General features: G+C 44.6%; 2 protein-coding genes and 1 long non-coding RNA gene across 9 annotated transcripts in view; 1 reads left to right on the top strand and 2 right to left on the bottom strand.

Moving 5' to 3' along the window:
- Positions 1-292: 292 nt before the first annotated feature.
- On the bottom strand, positions 293-4,785 carry DAXX (death domain associated protein). Of its 6 annotated transcripts, none has more exons than XM_035697948.2 (8): positions 4,601-4,785; positions 3,464-3,719; positions 2,481-3,309; positions 2,141-2,355; positions 1,773-1,983; positions 1,151-1,619; positions 767-989; positions 293-555 (listed from the first exon to the last, which is right to left on the bottom strand). In XM_035697948.2, exons 2-8 carry the CDS (start codon positions 3,668-3,670, stop codon positions 496-498), a joined length of 2,214 nt encoding a protein of 737 aa, XP_035553841.1. In that variant the 5' UTR covers positions 3,671-3,719; positions 4,601-4,785; the 3' UTR covers positions 293-495. The 6 variants fall into 6 exon arrangements, with proteins under 6 accessions (XP_035553841.1, XP_048947964.1, XP_025274180.2 ...); XM_049092007.1 differs by having other exon boundaries at positions 1,151-1,622; positions 1,785-1,983; positions 3,464-3,722; positions 4,601-4,747; XM_025418395.3 differs by having other exon boundaries at positions 3,464-3,722; positions 4,601-4,747.
- A 664-nt stretch (positions 4,786-5,449) lies between these two features.
- On the bottom strand, positions 5,450-11,091 carry SMIM40 (small integral membrane protein 40). The gene is made up of 2 exons (XM_035698132.2): positions 10,680-11,091; positions 5,450-5,679 (listed from the first exon to the last, which is right to left on the bottom strand). The coding sequence occupies exon 1, from the start codon at positions 10,959-10,961 to the stop codon at positions 10,719-10,721; it is 243 nt and encodes an 80-aa protein (XP_035554025.1). The 5' UTR covers positions 10,962-11,091; the 3' UTR covers positions 5,450-5,679; positions 10,680-10,718.
- LOC118350452 (uncharacterized) overlaps positions 5,450-21,624 on the top strand; it is a 45,541-nt gene continuing 29,366 nt past the window's right edge. For both annotated transcript variants that reach the window (XR_004804264.2, XR_004804265.2), the window contains exon 1: positions 5,450-5,862. This is a non-coding gene — a long non-coding RNA (uncharacterized LOC118350452). The remainder of the gene's footprint in view (positions 5,863-21,624) is intronic.

Consider the following 21,624-nt stretch of genomic DNA (forward strand, 5'->3'; position numbering starts at 1 on the left):
TTGGCCAAAATAACCTTGAGTCGGCCCCTGATTGGCCTTTTTACTCCTACCGCTCGAAGTGAGAAAAGTAAAGCGAGTTTGGGAGGCTGCAGCAAGTTGATTTTTTTTTTTTTTTTAAGTGCCTGGCCGAGGGCTAGGGGAAGGTCTGAGGGCGAGGGAACTCCGGGAGGCGAGCTAAAGACAGGCTACAAAGGACAGCTCCAAGGGGTAGCCCAGGACCAAGGTTAACCCTGAGCCAGAGAACGACTGGTGCTGAGCGGTGAACGTAGAAGGACAAGGAAAAAGACAGGGATACAATAAGAAAAGAACTTTATTGTTTATTAATGTTTCTGTGTAAAACTTAAGTTTTTGTTGGTTTTTTGTTTTTGTTTTTTAAAGAAACACCACCAAAAAGGGGATTAGCTCAGTCAATCCCTTCCTCAGTCATCAGCTTCCCACCATCCTCCAAATACTATCCCAAAACACTTTGGAGGCTGGGAGTGGGAGGAGAGGCAGCTAATCAGAGTCTGAGAGCACGATGATCTCCTCTGGATCGCACTGTGTGGCCACACTCATCTGCAGGGGAGTGAGAGACAGAGTCAGAAAGCAGCGTCCGGAATATACGGAGAGGAGGAGCAGAGGAAAGGACTTATCCGAGATTAAAAATTGGGGTGAGAAAAAAAGGAAGAGAGAGGATGTGGTGTGTGCAATATTCAGATGAAAATCCTGAAACTGAACAGACAATGAAAGAGAATTAAGTCAGGGAAAAACTGCCTCCCCCTCTTACCTTGTAGGTACCAGGTCTGGAGGGCTGTGAATGAGGGGTTTGGGACAACCGGGCTTGAGATGCGCTACAGAGGGAGCTGGTCACCAGGCCATGGCTAGGAGAATCCACCCTCGTTGAGGAATCCGCAACTGGGGCCATGGAAGTCAAGGGAGAAGGTGGGCTGGGCAGAGTAGGTATCTTCCTTCCATTCTTTTCATGCACTGACCTTTGCCTTTCCACATAGCTAGGGACAGAAATGCAAATATGTAGGGAGGTATGGAGAGCCTGAGGCTAGAGGGGGAGTGTCCAGTTTCTCCCAGCAGACCCAGTTCCTCAATATTCCTCTCAGAAAGCCCCCTGTAATGTCTCCTTGGCCTCCCTATTCTTCCTCCTTGTTGTTGTTACCTGTTTCCTAATGGCTCTGCTCCAGTTTCCTTCTCCTTCCGAGACTTCTTGCAGGGGGGACAGGAATCTCCCCAGGTGTGAGGAGACACCCCTCCATTGAAGGAAGTGGAGGTGACCATGGCTGCTCCATTCTCCAAGACAGTGGTGAGAGGTTCCTCTGACTGCTTCCTGGAAGAGGAAATGTCCCTCTCCTCAGGGGAAGGGGTAGTATCCAGGGGCAAGGCTTCGATCTCTAGCTCAAAGAGCTGAGATATAGGGCTCTCTTCCTCCAGGAGTAACTCCTCAAGGTTTTCTCCATTGCTTTCAGCATCTATGCTGGAGGGGGCCAAGGGCTCTTCTGATGATGGTGACACCGTGAATTCTTTGTTTTGCTGCTCCCCCATAGACCTGCTGATCCCTTTGCTAGGTTCCAGATTCTTTTCAGTGGAGATCCGTGGTGGGGACATAGGGCTCTTGTCTCCATCCTGACCTGGAAAAGAAGAAAAGAGGGGAGAGGGAGCATGAGAACTTGGGGAAAGAATACTGCTGAGAGTAAGAGGAAGAAGGGAAGGGTCTCAAACAGGTGGTTCACATCCAACAGAATGGAGGGAACTGACACAAAAAGGAACTGTTCTTGACATACCTGCCTCCTCCTCCTCCTCCTCCTCCTCCTCTTCATCGTCCCCCTGACCTTCTTGCATCTGTTCGAGATCCTCCTCTTCTTCAGAATCTGTGGCCTCCTCTTCTTCTTCCTCTTCCTCCTCCTCTTCCTCTTCACTTTCCTCATCTTCTTCATCATCTGTCTCAGGCTTGGAGGTGGTAGGGCACTCCTGGGATGCCATTCCACTAGGGCCCTGGGGGGACAAAGGAGTTTCTGTAAGGAATCCCTTGCCCCAGAGGATCTGGTTCTCGTGTTCCTTCCACACTCTTCCCCCTCAATGACCCTGAAATCCTTGTTGGCCAGTGCAAGGAAAGGACAAGGTCTGTCTGAAGGGTTTATCCCTTCCATACCTCACCAGAATCCAAGGAGGCTTTGAGGGGGTCTGTAGAGTGGGAAGAGGTAGCTTGGGGAAGCCGAGCTCTCCTCTTCTGCCTCTCACCCTCCTCACTCTTGTCTTGCATCATTGCATATTTGGAGATGACCTCATCCAGCCGGCTCATAGCCAAGCTCCGGTTTTCTCGCAGGCGCCGGGCTAGGGCAGGATCTGACAGTGCAGGGTCAATGCCTACATGAGAAGATATAAAGTCAGAGTACTCAGCCCAAACCCTAGAAGAAGGGACTAGAGAGATGCTCCCTCCACCAAACATCTGACATACAAGGGTTACCAGTAGGCATCTCACTAATCCCTACCTGGCCTGTAGTCATCTGTGAGGTGACAGCCAAAGTTGTAGATGAGATCAAGGTGACGTCGCTCCTGTAACCTGATGCCCACGTCTCGGAAGGCATCCTGAGCCATGAGCTGGAGCTGCTGTCGGGGAAGACCAAGGCTGTGCCGAGCAGCTGCCTTCTCCACAGCCCGCAGTACATCTCCATAGTCAGGGAAGGTATCTGGCCCTGGTTTGTTGATGAGCCGCTCAATGCGCCTGTTAACCTCTGGGTAGCGGGTGCCACGATAGGGAATGCGCTGCTCTATGACACGGCCCGTCAGGGAAGAGCAGTCTTTGAGCTCACAAAGCCGCCCAAAGAGGCGGATCAGCTTACGCTTCAACCTTGCCTCCTGCAGGTATGTGGAGTCTGGGTCGTCCAATTCTGAGAGATCCAACTCTTTTTCCTGCAGCCGCCGGATCTCTGCCACATAGAGCGCTAGCAGCTGCTCCAAGCGCTGGATCTGCCGCCGGGAACCACGGGTCCTTGGTGCCTCAGAGGCAGTGGTCTCGGCATTTGTGGGGTCCGAGGAGGGGTCTGTGGGAGGGTTATTCCCAGAGGGTTCACTAGAGGTGGCAGCAGGGGCCAGGTTCAGCTTCTTCTTGGCTGAATGGGCCTTGAGAACAGTGCAGAGCTCATTAATGTAGACATAGAGCTTGGCTGGCCGGCTCTGGGCCCGGGATAGGACCCGAGAGAGGATGTTGCAGAACTCCGCCGAAGCCAAAAACAGAGAGTGGGCACGCTGCTGCCGGTTATAGAGGAATGGGACCACCTCAGGGTGGTCTGCTGTCTGCATCTTACAGAGTTCAAGGAACTGGAGGTTTCAGGAGAAGAAGGGAGGGGGGAAGAGACAAGGGGAGGGGTTGAGAGAAAGAAGGCAAGGCGGGATTAGTGGGGAAGAAAGGACTACAGAGCCAGTCAGCCATCCCCCTCCCTGGGGCACAAGAATCTTCTCCCCTAAAGCTCACCTCTTCAAACAGCTTCTCATTCTCCAACTTGTAGCATTTCTTGCCGCCAGAACTACTGCTTCCTCCAGCCCCATGGGGCTGGGAGGAGCCAGGGGCTTCTGCCTGGGGTGAGGCCGGATTGGGGGGTGGGTGGGAGGGCCCTGGCTGAGCAGCTGCTTCATCTTCGTCATCATCATCCAGCACGATGATGCTGTTAGCGGTGGCCATGGGGGATCAAATCCCCCGGAGGAAGGAAGTGTTGGGGATTTCGGAATTCCTGCTGGAAGGGGATGGGGCCTCAGAAAGAGCCCCTCCAGCATAGCCCCTCCCTTCATCTCACACATTTTCCAATCTTCTTGGGTTTCAGTAACACCCAGCCCTGCTCAACAGTGTCCTCACTGCCTAACTTCAGCAACCACTAGTACCAGACACTTTTCTGACCTTTCACTACCTGAAACCACCTGAAAACCTTAAGTCCCCACCCCCAGCTCTACCCCTTCTGTCGAGATCCAGTTTCCCCACTATCTCTCATACTTGCCAAGTTGACTTTTCCAATCTCTCGACCACCTCCTGCACGTGTGCACTCTGGATTTCCTCGACATTCCCTCGCACAGATACCACATCCCCGTCAGCACCACCTCACCAGCCTTCCCCCTTTCGCTCTCAAACACGTCAAATCCACACCCTCATCCCATCCTGAAGGATCACCCCCAACTCCTAGACTCTCAGAGGCGAAGGAGGTTCTCTCCCAACAATCCACTCCCGTTTCCCCTCCTGGGATTATTCTCACATTCCACCCTCTGACGGGTCTCCTCAAACCGGGACGTTAGGTTGGAGAGATCTCACCTCAAGTCCCCTCCCTCTCACCCCACCCGAATTCCCCCATTCTCTCTCTGTGACCTGTAACCGATTGTGAGCCCAGTACTGAGCTCTCCGGATTCCTCTCAGATCCCAACCCCGCATCCGACCCCTTCCCCCGAATGAGCTTCCCGCCAAGTCCCCCTCCCCCAGTTCAGCCCCCGGCCGCCCCATTCCCCTTCAGGGATTGGAAGGAAGGTACCACAGCTTGCACCTCAGACTCAGCGCCTGGGACTCCCCAGTACCTCTCCCTCGACATTCCCGCCCCTGCCTTCGCTCCCCGCACGGTCCGGCCCCCACCTCAGAAACGGTCTCTCGAGGCGACCCTCGCTGCTGATCTCAGAACCTCGCAGGGTTCCCTCCGCCTTCCTTCCCCCACCCACCGCAGGCCCTTCTCTGGACCGGAAGTCGCGGAGTTTCCGCCTACGGACACCTAGACGCGGCCATATTGTCGTACGGCGCCCGGCCCCCCTGAGGCAGGAAGTGGCGGTAGGCCCGCCCCCCCGCCCAGTGCCGCCCACAGAGTATGCCGCTCTCTTTCCTGTGACCAATAGAGGGCGGGCTTGTCCCCGCAGGACGTCCCAAAGTACCTGGGGGCCGCCATCTTGCCGTACGGTACTGGCTACGCCCGAACTCGGGGGCGCCACCGACGGAGCTCTTTTCGCCCGGTGCTTCTGCGACTCCACCAATCAGAAACTTCCTGCATCCAGCCCAACCGCCGGCGGGTCGCGTGCTGGAAGGACTGAGCCACCTTTCCAAGTAGGGGAGGGGAGGACGGAACAGGACAGCTAAGGAATTGGGCCCTCCAAGACTGTGCAGGGGTGCATAGGAGAGCGAGAATCTCCTAAGAGGGAAAAAAACCCTCTTCCTTCCGCTGGGCCATTGACCAGCCTTCCGGCGCCGCTTTCCTACCTGCCAGGTACCCTTTCCGCGGCTTCATCTACTGCGCCTGCCCTTTCCTTTCTGCAGGCTGCGCGCTCCCCAGCCGCTGTCCAGCAGCTACTTCTACTTCCCCGTGCCCACACCTCCCAATAGTGAAATCATAACACATGCATACAAACGAGCACAATTCGCTACACAAATTTGTTATTATTATTATTACTATTGTTATTGACTTCGTTTTAAGCGCCTCCAAGGAACTAATGACCCACCCAGCAGGTGAGACCTAGGTGGTTCTCCGTTCCTTTCTGGTGGGGTGCCCGAGGTGCATGCAGTGATGACCTGGAGGCCGTGCCTTGTCCAGGAGCTCCAGGGCCATAGGACCGCGATGTGGGGCGGGGGCTTTGAGGAGAATCTGTGCAAATTGCCGCTGTTGGATGAAATGAGACTTGTAAAATACCTTGAGTCTCCACTGGTCTCTTCCTCTTCCTCTGGGAGAGCTGAGAAAAGAACGGGGAGACAAGAAACTGACTGACGCCCCCTCGCCCACACCCGCACCTCACCCAACTTTAAAGAGGCCGGAAGGACTCGTGGAGGCCACGTTGGGTCCAAATACGAGCTTATGGGGAAGTCACACCGGTTAACACGGAGATTCTCCTCCCCTGCGTCACATTCCACAAGTGGTGAGTATCTTGCCACTTTCTAGGACCACAGAGTACCAGAACCTCAAACCCTCACTGCCATTAAAGAATCCCACACCATATGTAAGCCTACAGTCTTCAAATTAGGGAATACGAAAACTCCCCAAAAGGGTACGCAGACTTAGGAGACATAGGAATTTAATTTACAGATTCTCGACTTTCCCAAAATTGATCTGAGTAAATGCCTGCAAGTAAAGGTTTTCTTTCTTCCGGTTCCCTTTTATAATAGACTTGCTCCCTCTTAAAAAAAAAAAAAAATGCATGCAAGCATACCTCCTTTTATTGTGCTTCACAGATATGTGTTTTTTACAAATTGAAGATTTGCATCAAGCAAATCTATCAGTACTATTTTTTCCTTTTTTCAAGATTTTCTTTATTTATTCATGAGAGACACAGAGAGAGCTGAGACAGGCAGAGGGAGAAGCAAGCTCCCTTTGGGGAGCTCAATGCGGGACTCAGGGTCACCACCTGAGCCAAAGGCAGATGCTCAGCCACTGAGGCGCCCCTAAAGATTTTATTTTTAAGTAATCTCTATACCCAACATGGGACTCAAACTTACAACCCCCAAGATCGAGAGTCGCATGCTCTATCAACTAAGCCAGCCAGGCGCCCTTATTGGCATCCTATTTCTAGCAGCATTTGTTCATTTTGTATGTCTGTGTCACATTTTGGTAAGTATTGCAATATTTCAAACTTCTTCATTACTTTTATATTTGTTACCGTGATCTGTGATCAGTGGCTTTTTGGTGTTACTATAGTCTTAGTTTAGGGGGACCACAAAAATGACACCTATATAAGACAGCGAACTTAATAAATACTGTGTGTTCTGACTGCTCCACTGACCAGCTGTTTCCCCATCCCTCTCCCTCTCGTCAGCTTTCCCTATTCTTTAAGACATAACAATATTGAAATTAGGCCAATTAATAACCCTACAAAGACCTTTAAGTGTTCAAGTGAAAGGAAGAGTCACCTGTCTCTCACTTTAAATCAAAATCTGGAAATGAGGGATCCCTGGGTGGCGCAGCGGTTTGGCGCCTGCCTTTGGCCCAGGGCGTGATCCTGGAGACCCGGGATCGAATCCCACATCGGACTCCCGGTGCATGGAGCCTGCTTCTCCCTCTGCCTGTGTCTCTGCCTCTCTCTCTCTCTCTGTGACTATCATAAATAAATAAAAATTTAAAAAAAATTAAAAAAAAATCTGGAAATGATTAAGCTTGGTGAGGAAGGCATGTTGAAAGCATGAGATAGGCTGAAAGCTAGGCCTCTTGTGCCAAAAGTCAGGATGTGAGTGCGAAGGAAAAGTTCTTGAAGGAAATTAAAAGTGCCTCTCTGGTGAGCACATGAATGATAAGAAAGAAAAACAGCCTTATTACTGATATGGGGGAAGCCTGAATGGTCTGGATAGAAGTCAAACCAGCGACAACACTCCCTTAAGCTACAACCTGACTCTCAGAGGTCCTAAGGCTAAGAGAGGTGAGGACGCTTCAGAAGAAAAGTTTGAGGCTTGCAGGGTTGGTTCATGAGGTATAAAGAAAGAAGCCATCTTTGTAACATAAAAGTGCAAGATGAAGCAGCGGGCACTGATGTAGAATATGTAGCAAGTTATCTAGAAGATCTAGCCGAAATAAGTAATGAAAGTGGCTACACTAAACAACAGATTTTCAGTGTAGATGAAACAGTCTCATATTGGAAGAAGGTACTATCTAGGACTTCAATAGCTAGAGAGAAGTCAGTGCCCTGGCTTCAAAGCTCCAAATGACAGGCTGACTCTTGTTAAGGGCTAATGCAGCTGGTGACATTAAATTGAAGCCATTGCTCCTTTGCCATTCCAAAAATCCTAGAGGCCTGAAGAATTATGCTAAATCTTCTCTGCCTGTGCTCTATAAATGAAACACCAAAACCTGGATGACAGCACATCTCTTAACAGCCTGGTTTATTGTTAATGCCTACTGCTCAAAAACAAAGACTCCTTTCTGTTAGTGCTTATTAAAAATGCACCTGGTCATCCAAGGGCTCTGATAAAAATGTACAATGAGATTAATGTTTTCATGCTTGCTAACACAGCACCCATTCTGCAGACCATGGATCAAGGAATAATTCTGACTTTCAAGGGTTATTATTTAAGAAATACATTCCATAAGGCTATCATTGGCATACATAATAATTCTTCTAATGGATCTGGGTGAGGTAAATTGAAAACCTTCATGAAAGGATTCATCAGTGTAGATGCCATTAAGAACATTCATGATTTATGGGAAGAGGCCAAAATATCAACATTAATAAGAGTTTTGAGAGAGTTGATTTCAACCTTCATGGTTGACTTTGAGGGGTTCAAGACGTCAGTGATGTCAGTGGGGGAAGTAACTCCAGATATGGTAGAAATAGTTAGAGAACTAGAATCAGAAGTGCAGCCTCAAGATGGGACTGAATTGGCTGTAATCTTAAGATAAAACTTCAAGAGATGAGGAGCTGCTTCTTGTGGATGAGCAAAGAGAGTGTTTTCTTGAGATGAGATCTACTCCTGATGAAGATGCTAAGATTATTGAAATGACAACAGAAGACTTAGAATATTACATAAAGTTAGCTTATAAGGCAGCAGCAGGGTCTGAGAGGATTGACTCTAATTTTGAAAGTTCTTCTGTGGGTAAAGTCCTATCAAACAGCATCACATGCTACAGAAAAAATAATTTGTGAAAGGAGTAGTCAATTGATGTGGCAAATTGCATTGTTGTCTTATTTTAAGAAATTGACACAGCCTTCAGCAACCACTACCCTGTTCGGTCAGCAGCCAAAAGCATCTAGGAAAGACTTTTCACCAGCAAAAAGATTAAAACTCCCCAAACACTCAAACGATGTTTGGCATCTTTTAGCAATAAAGTTTTTTTGGTTTTTTGTTTTGTTTTGTTTTGTTTTTGAGAGAGAGTGCATGCATGCGCATGGGGAGGGAAAGAGAGGGAGAGAATGCCAAGCAGGCTCCACACCCAGTGCAGAGCCCAATGCAGGGCTCCATCTCATGACCCTGAGATCAAAACCTGAACAGAAATCAAGAGTCAAATGCTTAACTAACTGAGCCACCCAGTTGCCCCATAATAAAGTATTTTTCAATTAAGATATGTATATTGGGTTTTTTTTGACATAATGCTATCACACACTTAATAGACTACACTATAGTGTAAACATGACTTTTATATGTACGGGGAAATCAAAAATGTTCCTTTGACTTGTTTTATTGCGATATTCACTTTATTGTGGTCATCTGGAATCAAACATGCAAATTTCCAAAATATGCCTGTAAATCATGAAATCTTACCTTGTCTTAAATACAGAAACATATAGTGGGGCACCTGGGTGGCTCAGTCGGTTAAGCATCTGACTCTTGGTTTCGGCTCAGGTCATGAACTCAGGACCCTGCGACCAAGCCCTGCGTCGGGCTCCCTACTCAGCGGGGAATCTGTTTCTCCCTCTCCCTTTTCCCCTCCCCGCAGATTATGCTTTCTTTCTCACTGTCTCTCAAATAAATACATAGAACCTTTAAAAAAATAGCCTATTTCTTTCATCAAGGTACCATAAGCACCACCTTTCCTATCTCATTAAAAATGTACTTCTAGGGATCCCTGGGCGGCGCAGCGGTTTAGCGCCTGCCTTTGGCCCAGGGCGCGATCCTGGAGACCCGGGATCGAGTCCCACGTCGGGCTTCTGGTGCGTGGAGCCCGCTTCTCCCTCTGCCTGTGTCTCTGCCTCTCTCTCTCTCTGTGACTATCATAAATTTAAAAAAAAAATTAAAAAAGTACTTCTAATTTTTTAAAAAGATTTTATTTATTTATTTATGAGAGACACAGAGGCAGAGACACAGCAGAGGGAGAAGCAGGCTCCCTGCAGGGAGCCCAATGCGGAACTCATCCCAGGACCCTGGGATCATAACAGGAACCAAAGGCAGACACTCAACCACTGAGCCACCCAGGTGCTCCTAATTTTTAATTATTTTAAAAATGTGTGCAATCTTTATGCCATTTAATCAGTTCTGTCCTCATAATAATTGTGATATGGAGAAGTTCTAAAAAAAAAACTGCTGTCCGTGGTCACAAGAAAGGAAAATACTTTGCATTTCAGTTAATATATATATATGTATATGCAGGGAAGTATGATAGATTGGTCAATAAAAGACTTTCACATATAAAAGCCTAAAATTGTCTGTAGGGAAGTGGACTGATAATAGGTGTTTGAGGAGAAAAGATTCATGAAAGAAGGAAAGGAATAATCCCAATTGTTAAGAGCTTGTTTATCTTTAAAAAAAAAATGGGTAGTGGTGACTATCCGGTCACTTTGATATTACCATTCCCCTGGACATTTAAAGGGTAATATGTTTTATTTTTAAATGTAAATGTTTTGGGGGTGCCTGGCTGGCTCAGTTGGTTAAGTGGCTGCCTTCCGCTCGGGTCATGATCCCAAGGTCCTGGGATCAAGTCCCACATTGGGCTCCCTACTCAGTGGGGAGCCTGCTTCTCCCTCTCTCTCTGCCGCACCCCCCCACTTGTGCTTTCTCGCTCTCTGTCAAATAAATAAAATATTTTTAAAAAGTGAATGTTTTTAATATGCCAGAAATTACATCCTTGAAACAATTTTAATTTATGATGAAGATTTTTAGATGGCTCCTTAAAAATATGCAAGAAGTACAAACTTTTTCAAAATTATTTTCCAGAGTATAGGTGCAAAAAAATTTAAGACAGCTGTTCTAAGCTATCCAAGTGTCCCCTGCACAGCCCCCAGCAGTCCCATTTCCCTCTTGCCTCCCCTCTCACCTCTGTAGCAGGGGAAGAGAATATTTATAGGAAAGGTGGTCACAATTCCAGCTCCTCCTCCTTCTGAGGTGTTCTCAGGAGCCAGTCCCCAAACTTTGTCCATGGTAGCAGCCACAGCAGCTTACAAACAGCCTCCAGTGTCAGTAGTGTCAGGATGAGAAACAGGAAGACAAGGAAGGCTTTGTCCAAGGCCCTACGGAAGGGACTCCTTGGAGGACAGGGACCCTGGGCAAATGCCAGGAACACATCCTCCTCGTCCACATCACCTTCCTCCTCAGCCATACTAACTCATAGTCTGAGAGCTGACAGGATCAGGGAAGACTGGGATGGAAGCCCTTGCTCAGCAAATCGAGGATTAAGGGGCATGGCCACAGCAAGTCTTACACCTGCTGAGCCTGACCCTAATTCCCCCACCAAAGAGAGAGAAAGGAGAGAGAAGCCTCTGAGCCTTTGAAATCATCATATGATCATCCAGTGCAATGTGAATGGTCCAGACTAAATGATACATAAAGGCTGTCCACCTTTACTGTAACTGTGACCTGTCAACTGAAGGCCCAGCTGAGAGCTATGCAAGCTGGTCCAGTCATGTCAGGTCCCTAGGCTCAGGGCCCAGCGTCTTGGGCCCCTACTGACAAAGGGTGAACAAGAGGAGCTAGTATGAGCCGGTAAGCCGCTGTCAGCCCATTCCAGCTGTCCAATGGGAGGTGAGAAAAGGCCTAGGGGAACTGAAGCGGGGGTGCAAGAGCAGCAGCAGGCTCCAGCCTGCACAGGCCTACCTCTCCCTAAGTCTGCAGACCCGTTGAAACCCAATGCACTCTCCTCCTCATTTCTGGGCCATGCTGTCCAGAGGACAACTATAATTGGAGGGCAGGGGCCCAAGGGAACGTCTGTAAAAAGAGAAAGATAGTGACTGGTCAGCAGAGCCGGAGAGTAATTAGGACTTAAGTGTTGGGGCAATAATGAGAGCAGGAGTTCTGAGGAAGAGTTGCTGACTGGGAGTGTCATCCAGGAGATTGTCACTGGGGCAAGGGTTGAAGGCCATTTCTTGTCCCTGTTGCCCAGGCACTGGCCGGAAAGTCCATAACAGAAGTGGAAGCCCAGTGGAGACCTGAGGATTCCCCCACCCCTGCGATAAGTGGGGCAGGGGGTAGGTAGGGCAGCCAGCAGAGGAAGCAGTGTGTGGTGGTGGACCTCATACCCGGAGCCTTTAGGGTCTCTTACTTACCTTAATAGGAAGACCTTGTTCACCACCGAAAGGTACAAATGATATCACAATTTTATGTAGAGTCAACTTATGTTATTATTTGCTGTTGCCCCAAGAGGGCTGTGTTAAGAGTCAAAAAACCTGGATGGGTTCAAACAAATTACTTTTGAGGTATGTTAAATTTTTGTTTAGTATATGTACTGGCCAAGTGAGGACTTATGTTAAATTAATTCAACAAGGAAGCCATTAGACTGAGGTGGCACTAATGGCATGGTGGCCTATATTAGCAAATCAAAACCTAAGCTTGTAAATTCCTCAAGGATAGGAAACCAAAACACTGAGGACAGTCACAGCCATCTAGGCTTTTTTTTCTTTTTTCAAGATTTTATTTATTTATTTTTGAGAGACACAGAGAGAGACAGAGACATAGGCAGAGGGAGAAGCAGGTTCCTTTCAGGGAGCCCAATGTGGGGGTCAATCCCAGGACCCTGAGATCACAACCCCAGGAACACACCCGGAGCAGAAGGCAGACGCTCAACCATTGAGCCACCCAGGTGATCTGCCATCTAGGCTTTAAGCTATATAGCCAGTCAAGTAATTGCCTTTCTTTTCTTCTGTACTTTATCTATATAAGTCTGTCCCCATGCTCTGTCTACAGAGCATACCTAAGCACTTCTGATCTGCTGCTGCCCCATTCAAATTTAAAAATTCAAATTTTTTAATTTAAAAAAAAAATATTTACTTATTTGACAGACAGAGAACACAAGCAGGGGGAGGTGCAGACAGAGAGGGAGAAGCAGGCTCCCTGCTGAGCAGGGAGCTCCATAGGGCTCAATCCAGGACCCTGGAATATGACCTGAGCTGAAGACAGATGCTTAACCAACTGAGCCACCAAGGTGCCCCTAGTTTTTTAAATAAAATTAATAAATCTCTCTCCTCACAGAATTGTTATAAGGAGAAAATGACGTCAGTTTTTTTTTTTTTAAGATTTTATTTATTTATTTATTCATGAGAGACACAGAGAGAGAGGCAGAGATACAGGCAGAGGAAGAAGCAGGCTCCATGCAGGAAGCCTGATGTGGGACTTGATCCCGGGTCTCCAGGATCATGCCCTGGGCTGAAGGAGGCGCCAAACCGCTGAGCCACCAGAGCTGCCCATGTAAGGAGTTTTTTGTTTGTTTTTACTTTTTGTAAATTGTGAAGTGCTATATTAATATATTAATTTCTGATACCCTCACTTACATTTCAGGCAAGTTTACAATAATGCTACACAAACACCTTTATCTTTCCTTCCACATGGTAGGTTCAGCACCAATGTCTTGTATGATATATAAACCTAGCACTTCATAGGATTTTTTTTTAATTTTGAAATAATTTCAAGTTTACAGAAAACATTTAAGAATGGTTTCAAGAACTCTAGTATGCAGGGGTGCATGGGTGGCTCAGTCAGTTAAGTGTTCGACTCTTGATTGTGGCTCAGGTCATGATCTCAGGGTCATGTGATTGAGCCCCACACCAGTCTCTGCATCTCCTGGCACCCCTCTCCCCCCCACACACTCACAGGTGTTCTCTCTCTCTCCAAAAAAAAAAAAAAAATACTGGTATCCTTTTCATCCTACTTCCCCACTTGTCTACATTTGGGTAAATTTACTCATTTCTCTCAACCCCAATATAACCATCTGTTATGGGTTGCATTTTGACACACAAAATTTGTATAGTAAAGTCTTAACCCTCAGTATCTTAGAATGGGACCTTATTTGGAAATAGGGTGATAATAGATGTAATTGGATAAATTAACATGAGTCATACTGCAGGAGGGTATATACCTAATCCAAAGTGACTAATGTCATTATGAAAAGAGGAAATTTGGACACAGACCTGAATATAATGAGAACACCACGTGTGCATGAAGGTAGAGAGAGGGTTGATGTGTCTGCAAGACCAGGAATGCCAAAGCTTGCCAGCAAACCACCAGAAGCTTGGTGGAGACTCATTGGATTAGACTTCTCTCTCACATTATTGTTTAGAAAGAACCAACCCTGCCAACACCATGATTTCAGACTTCCAGCCTTTAGAACCATGAGGCAGGGATGCTGGATGGCTCAGCAGTTGAGCTTCTGCCTTTAGCTCAGGCCGTGGAACCTGGGTCTGGGATTGAGTCCCACATCAGGCTCCTTGCAGGGAGCCTGCCTCTCCCTCTGCCTATGTCTCTGCCTCTCTCTGTGTGTCTCTCATGAATAAATAAATAAATAAATAAATAAATAAATAAATAAATAAATAATAAAATCTTTAAAAAAACCCATGAGGCAATAAATTTCTATTGTTTAAGCCACTAAGTTTGTAGTACTTCATTACTACCCTAGTTTGCCCTAGCAAACTAATACACTATTCTAAATAGGAAATCAGCACCACTGTTCAAATCCTGGATACCATTCAAATTTCACCAGCTGTCTCAATAATATATCTAATAATATAATTCTGGCCTTTTGGGTCCAGAATTACATATTGCATCTGGTTGTCACATATCTACAGTCTCCTTTAATCTGGGCAGATCCTTTATCTGCCTTGGCTTTCCAGAATCAGTTTTAAAGATCACAGGCTTTGGGTGCCTGGATGTGGTTTCAGCTCAGGTCATGATCTCAGAATCATGAGACTGAGCTTCACATTGAGGTCAGGGCTCAGCATGAAGTCGCTTGAGATTCTTTCCCCTCCCTCTCCCTTTGCTTCTCCATCTGCCCCCCTATCTCTCTCTCTCTCTCTCTCTCTCTCTCTCTCTCTCTCTCTCTCCTCTCTCCCCCCCTATATAATAAATAAATAAAATCCTTTTTAAAAACCCCAAAACTGGGGCAGCCCGGGTGGCTCAGCGGTTTAGCGCCGCCTGCAGCCCACGGCGTGATCCTGGAGATCCGGGATCGAGTCCCACATCGGGCTCTCTGCATGGTGCCTCTCTCTCTCTCTGAATAAATTAAAAAAAAAATTAAAAACAAAACAAAACAAAACTGGGATCCCTGGATGGCTCAGTGATTTAGAGCCTGCCTTCAGCCCAGGGTGTGATCCTGGATACCCGGAATCGGGTCCCGCGTCGGGCTCCCGGCATGGAGTCTGCTTCTCTCACTGCCTGTGTCTGCCTCTCTCTCATTCTCTCTCTCTCTCTCCCCCCCCCCCCGACTCTCTCTCTCTCTCTCTCTCTCTGTCTGTCTCTCTCATGAATAAATAAATAAAATCTTTAAAATAAAATAAAAACCCCAAAACTAAAGAGCACAGGCTTTTCATTTCTGCAAGGTGTCTCTCAACCCAGGTGCCACATAAGAGCAAGAGAAATATGATGTTGTGTCTTTTCAGTGCACCAGTGAATTACATCAAGAAATGCAAGAAGGAGGGATCTCTGTGTGGTGCAGCGGTTTGGCGCCTGCCTTTTGGCCCAGGGCGCGATCCTGTAGACCCGGGATCGAATCCCACATCGGGCTCCCGGTTCATGGAGCCTGCTTCTCCCTCTGCCTGTGTCTCTGCCTCTCTCTCTCTCTCTCTCTCTCTCTCTCTCTTTCTCTCTCTCTCTGTGTGACTATCATAAATAATAAACAAAAATTAAAAAAAAATTAAAAAAAAAGAAATGCAGGAAGTGAATGCACCTCACTCCTGTACTACCAACCCAGTTTAGCAGGTTTCTCCTTCATAAAGTCATCACTTGTCTGTCTATAATTCCTAAGAATCTGCTACATCATCAGATCTCTATCTATTTGCCTTAGCATCCATTGATAACCCCCATTGGAATAATCTCCATGATAATACTTATTAAATACTTATTTTTAACTCCATCATTTCCTCTTCAGCTTTTAGTCAACAATCTACTATGAAAGAGAGCATTCCCTTCTCCCTCATTTATTCATTTATAATGGATTCCTATCTTACTCAAATGAACTAAAATCCATTACTCTCATATTTATTGTCTGGACTGTGGATTTCTATTTTACTTAATGAATTATAATCAGTTACTATCATTATTATTTTGATGTGCAAATTATCCCAAATTTAGCTAATGAAATAGCCTTTCAAGCTGGATCCTGTGTCCTTTTGAAATTTTCTCAACATTATTTGAGTGCTTCCTTACTTTCTCGACAAGAGGTTATCCATGCTCTCAATCTGTACTTTTGCTGCTTCAGCCCAAGAATCAGCTATGTCTTTTTCTGGCTTCTTCGAATAAGATGGTACTTGGAAACCCAAATCTGGGTGGTGGACGTCATTATTGCTACAGGGATGCCATTGTTTCTAAGCCCTTCTGTAAACCAAGCTAGGAAATATGTGAACATACACACACACACACACACACACACACACACACTATTCCAGTTACTACTGCTGCCTAACATACCCAAAACTTAGTGGTATAAAATAACCATTTTATAATGCTTGTGGAATGATGTCAGGAATTCAGGAAGGACACAGTAAGACAGCTTATCTTTGCTCAGTGATGTCTATAGAGATCCTCAGCTGGGAAGACCTTAAGGCTGGGGGTAACTTAACTGCTGAGGTGGAATCATGTGGAGGCATCTTCTGACAGTTCATGCTAGCTGTCAGCTGGATCTCTGCTGGAGCTCTTGGCTGGAACACCCATAGGAGTCCTCTCCACAGAGCCTGGGCTTCTTCACAACATACTAACTTTGGGGTAGTTAGAATTCTTATATGGCCCTCATGGCTCCAAAAACAAGTGTTGCAATGAAAAGGGCAGAAGATGCATCACCTTTTAGATCTAGCCTCAGAAAGTGTACAGCATGACTTCATTGCATCTTATGCATTACACGAGAGTCATAAACCTGTTCATATTTATAGGGAGGAGATACAGATCTCATAAATCCACCTCTTGATGGAAACAGTGGAGAGAGTTCAAGAGAGAGAATGGTAGGTGAGTAAGAGGAGAACAAGAGCACAGCCAGCTCTTTCAAAGAATGTTGCCCTAAAGGGAAGTAGAGAAATGCAGGAGATATATAGGAGATATGGGATCATGAGGAAGGATTTTTTTAATGGGTATATTCTGGTATTTTTATCTGCTTATAGGAATGACTAAGTAGGGAGGGAGGAAACAAGGGAGTAAAGTGGTAATTATAGGAGTGGTAATATTCCTGTCCCTGGATTTTCTTTTCTTTTCTTTTCTTTTCTTTTCTTTTCTTTTCTTTTCTTTTCTTTTGTTTTCTTTTGTTTTCTTTTGTTTTCTTTTCTTTCTTTCTTTTCTTTCTTTCTTTCTTTCTTTCTTTCTTTCTTCTTTCTTTCCTTCTTTTTCTTATTTCTTTCTTTCTTTCCTTCTTTCTTTCTTTCTTTTTTTCTTTCTTCTTTCTTTTCTTAAGATTTTATTTATTTATTCATGAGACACAGAGACAAAGGCAGAGACATAGGCAGTGGGAGAAGCAGACTCCCTGCAGAAAGCCTGATTCGGGACTTGATCCCAGGACCCCAGGGTCACAGCCTGAGCCAAAGGCAGATGCTCAACCACTGAGCCACTCAGGTCCCTGGTAGGGGTGGTGTCCTTTAGTGAGAGGGCTCAGGGTTCAGTGTGTAAATAGAGGAGTTGGCCTTAGAAAGACACATTTGTAGTGCCTGGAGGGAAGACAGAGTCTAATGGCAGAAATGTAGTGAGTGAGGGAGATGTAGTGGGAGGTGGAGAAAGTTTTCTTCTGTTGCTTCTAGTGAACTAGGAAATAACATAATCAGTTGGGCACCAGGGGATAGATTCACCAGGGAGAGAAAAGAAGGTGTAGACATTTGCAGGGTCCCAGTGCAAGAGTAAAAATGGAGGCCTACATATCATAGGTCTAAATTTTTTTAAAGTCACTAATCAGGCTAATGGACTGCTAAGTATGTTCTTTACTCATACCTTGACAAATGTACCTTCATTACAAAATTAAAAAAATATGTAAAACAACACAATTAGAAGAACAAAAAATGACTACATTTAATTATTATCACATGTCCCTAAGTATTCTATTGGTGGATCAGATATAGTTGGATGAGTAATAAAGATATGCATTATTTACAAATTAATTATATATATATTGTTTTAAATTTATTTATTTATTTATTTATTTATTTATTTGAGAGAGAGATGGGGGGCGTTAGGGGAGGGGCAGAGGGGAAGAAAGAGAGAATCTCAAGCAGACTCCCCACTGAGTGCAGATCTCAGTGCGGGGCTTGATCTTACAACCCTGAGATCATGACCCAAGCTGAAACCAAGAGTCAGACACTCAATTGACTGAGCCAACCAGGTACCCCTAAAATATATATGTTATAAAATGAATTATATTTATCTTTACTTTAGCAAAGTCACTATGTTATTATAGTCAAGATTTTCACATAATCTGTGTTCTATTGATGGTAATGGGCTGAATTTAAAAGTTAAATGCAACCATATTCAAACTTTACAGTATTTGAATACATTTGCATACAGATGTATAATGAAGTTAATGTCAGATTAAAATTTTGCTCATGCTTTCAAATATTATTTTTCTAATGTTTAAATCAGCTATCCAAACTAAAGTATAAAATCCTGGTGCTGGCACAAAAATGACACATAGATCAATGGAACAGAATAGAAAACCCAGAAATAGGAGCACCTGAATGGCTTGGTCAGTCTGCCTTCTGCTGGGGTTGGGCTTCCTGCTCAACAGAGAGTCTGCTTCTCCCTCTCCCCACCTCCCACCCCACTTAATTGTACCAAGAGCAGTATTACTCTTTTTGAAGATCTCATGTGCCAGTAATTTTATTTTTTTAAAGATGTATTTATTTTAGCCCACACAAGTGGGTAGAGAGGCAGAGGGAGAAGAAGAGAGTCCTCTCCCCAGCTGAGGGGAAAGCCTGACCCAGGGCTCATCCCAGGACCCTGAAATCATGACCTTAGCCAAAATCAAAGGCTGGATGTTTAACCAGCTGACCCATCCAGAATGCGCATAATTTTAAAGGGCCACAATATACTCAGATTTTGCTGGTAAGAATTTCTGGATTGCATGATAAATCTTTCCACTGTTTGTGGGGCCTGAAAGGAATATTATCTTCCACTGTATGGCTCTGGCTTCTTGATATCAGTTAGGTGATATTTTTAAGTCACTGATTTTACCTAGATCATCTTGACATTCCAACACAGGAGATACTTGTTTCTCACATCCTCAGAAAACTGGAAATAAATCATCCACAGGAACTGCATTGAAGCAAACAACATTCAAAATAATGTGAATATCCACATCGAGGGAAGGAGACTGCATGATATAATTTCTAAAGCTTATGAGAACTTGGTGGAGGAGATTAGCATTGAGTCCATAATCAACATCCAGTTTCCGACTTTCTTTACCATTACAAAACTTGTCTAAGACCTTCCTTTATTTCATTCTTGTCCAGAGGGCAGGTTAGCTCAGCCCTGACTCTGCTATCTGCACTGGACCGTGAGGTTTCAAAGTCAGCTGCATGAACAGAGACTTGTTCTGGGCTTTGGGGCCTTCTGAGACAGAGGAGAGTCAGAGGCAACTGCACACATTCCCCAGAACCCCATGAAGGGGTTCAACTTGGGCACGAAGGGCAAAAAAGTTGGCTGCTCAGTGGCCAGCCCAGCACACCAATGAAGCCGAGCCCACACAGTGGGGGAAGGACATCAAGGAGAATGGCTGGAGCAGCCTGGGACTTAGCCTGGAAAGTCACTTCTAAGATCAAGTTATAAAAGACACGACTTTCATCTTGCTGGCACTCTATTGCTGGCTTTGATGAAGTAAGCTGCCGTGTTGGAGAGGCCCACATGGCAAAAGATTGAGGGTAGCCTCTGGACAATAGCCAATAAGAAACTGATGGCCTGAGTCCAACAACCTTTAAGGAACTAAATCTTGCCAATAACTGTTGGAGTGAGCTTAAAAACAGGTCCTTTCCTAGATGAGCCTTCAGAATGTGCAGGAGCTCAAGCCAGAAGCCCTTCTTGTGTGGGTATAAAAACAGTGCTAGGATTAGTCCATCAGACCTCAAGTTTTTTGCTTGCATGTTTCCTAAACACACTTTGGAAAACTATGTGACCTTTTCATATCTTTTTCACTTTAGAGCTAATTGTTTTTCTTGTGAATTTAAATAACTACAAAGGGTATAAAATTCTGATGTCTTATAAATGTTGAAATTTTAACATAAAACTTTATATATTCTTTTAATAATATCTTTTAAATGTATCCAATAGAATTTAAATGCCATCATTGTTTGATATTCAACAATCACCTTTTTTTTTAAAGATTTTATTTATTTATTTGAGAGAGAAAGAGAAAAAGAGAGAGCATGAGCAGGGGAGCATGGGACTAGTGACTCTGGTATCATGACCCAAGCAGAAGGCAGACACTTAATCCATTGAGCCCCCCATCTACCCCCAACATCTCCCTTTTAAAAGAGATATGAGGGACACCTGGGTGGCTCAGTGGTTGAGTGTCTGCCTTTGGCTCAGGGTGTAATCCCAGGGTTTGGGGATCGAGTTCCACATTGAGTTCCCTGAGAGGAGCCCACTTCTCCCTCTGCCTATGTCTCTGCCTCTTTCTCTGTGTCTCTCATGAATAAATAAACAAACTTTTTAAAAAATAAAAATGAAAGAGATATGAATGGGGGTGTGTGGCTGATTCAGCAGGTTGAGCATGTGGCTCTTGACCTCAGGGTCATGAGTTCAAGTCCCACTTTGGGCATGGAACCTACTTAAAAAACCTACTGACTTGCCAAGTAAAGGGTATTAAAGCATACCCTTTAATGCTCCCCTGCTATTTTTTTTTTAAAAGATACGAATGAACCCTTCTTCCACAGTTAGAGATCTTACGTTAGTTTTCTCCTTGAATTCCTATTTCATTCACTTCCACTACAGAATTTTATCTTATTTTAATGGACGTGATATTTGAAAGTCTTGTGATGATCTCCCTATATTTCTCTGCAATGAAGTATATTTTTTAAAATTAGTTCCTTTTAATTTCTTTTAACCATAACATTCTAAATGTTTTAATTTGTCTTCTGGATTGAACCATTAGCAGTAGCACTAATGTGATGAAAATCACATTAGTATATTATAAAATTTGATAATTTTATAATTATATTTATAAAATTTGATAATTATTAAATATTAATATAAAATTATAAAATATAATTATATTTATAAAATTTGATAATTATTAAATATTAATATAAAATGTTATCCAAAATGTATCTCTTAATGAGTTTTCAACTAGTTCATATATCATTGAATCATATTGCTGGAATGAGGCAGCATTAATTATCAATTTCTTTTCTATTTTTTCCTTTTCATCAGAGTAAGGGCTGAGGGTTTTTGTTCACATAAATAAGTAAAAGGGAATGGAAATTGTTTTCTTTTTTTGAAATTGTTTTATTACAGCAAATCACTCACTTCTGAGTTACCTGTCGAAAATCACATAATGAGCTATCATTAAAAGTATTTTAATGATGATATTTGAGCTAACAATTCAATTATATTCTTTTTTAATTTTGTTGAAAGCAAAGAATTGGAAACCACCTGACTTGCTAAAGGACTCATTACTCGATCATTAGAGTCATTTATTTTCAAAAACAATATTCCAAATATTCCAAATTGTACTTTTGTTTGACAACCCAGATGTTTTTACATTTCCCCACCTTGTAGGCAATGGTAAAAAGAGGAGGAAAGAAAAGAGAATCTGTAGAACAGTTCTCAGGCAAACCAGTTTTAGGAAAAAGGACATATAGCAATAGAGAATACAA

Source organism: Canis lupus, chromosome 12, assembly GCF_003254725.2.
Source record: "Canis lupus dingo isolate Sandy chromosome 12, ASM325472v2, whole genome shotgun sequence".
NCBI classification, from domain to species: Eukaryota; Metazoa; Chordata; class Mammalia; order Carnivora; family Canidae; genus Canis; species Canis lupus.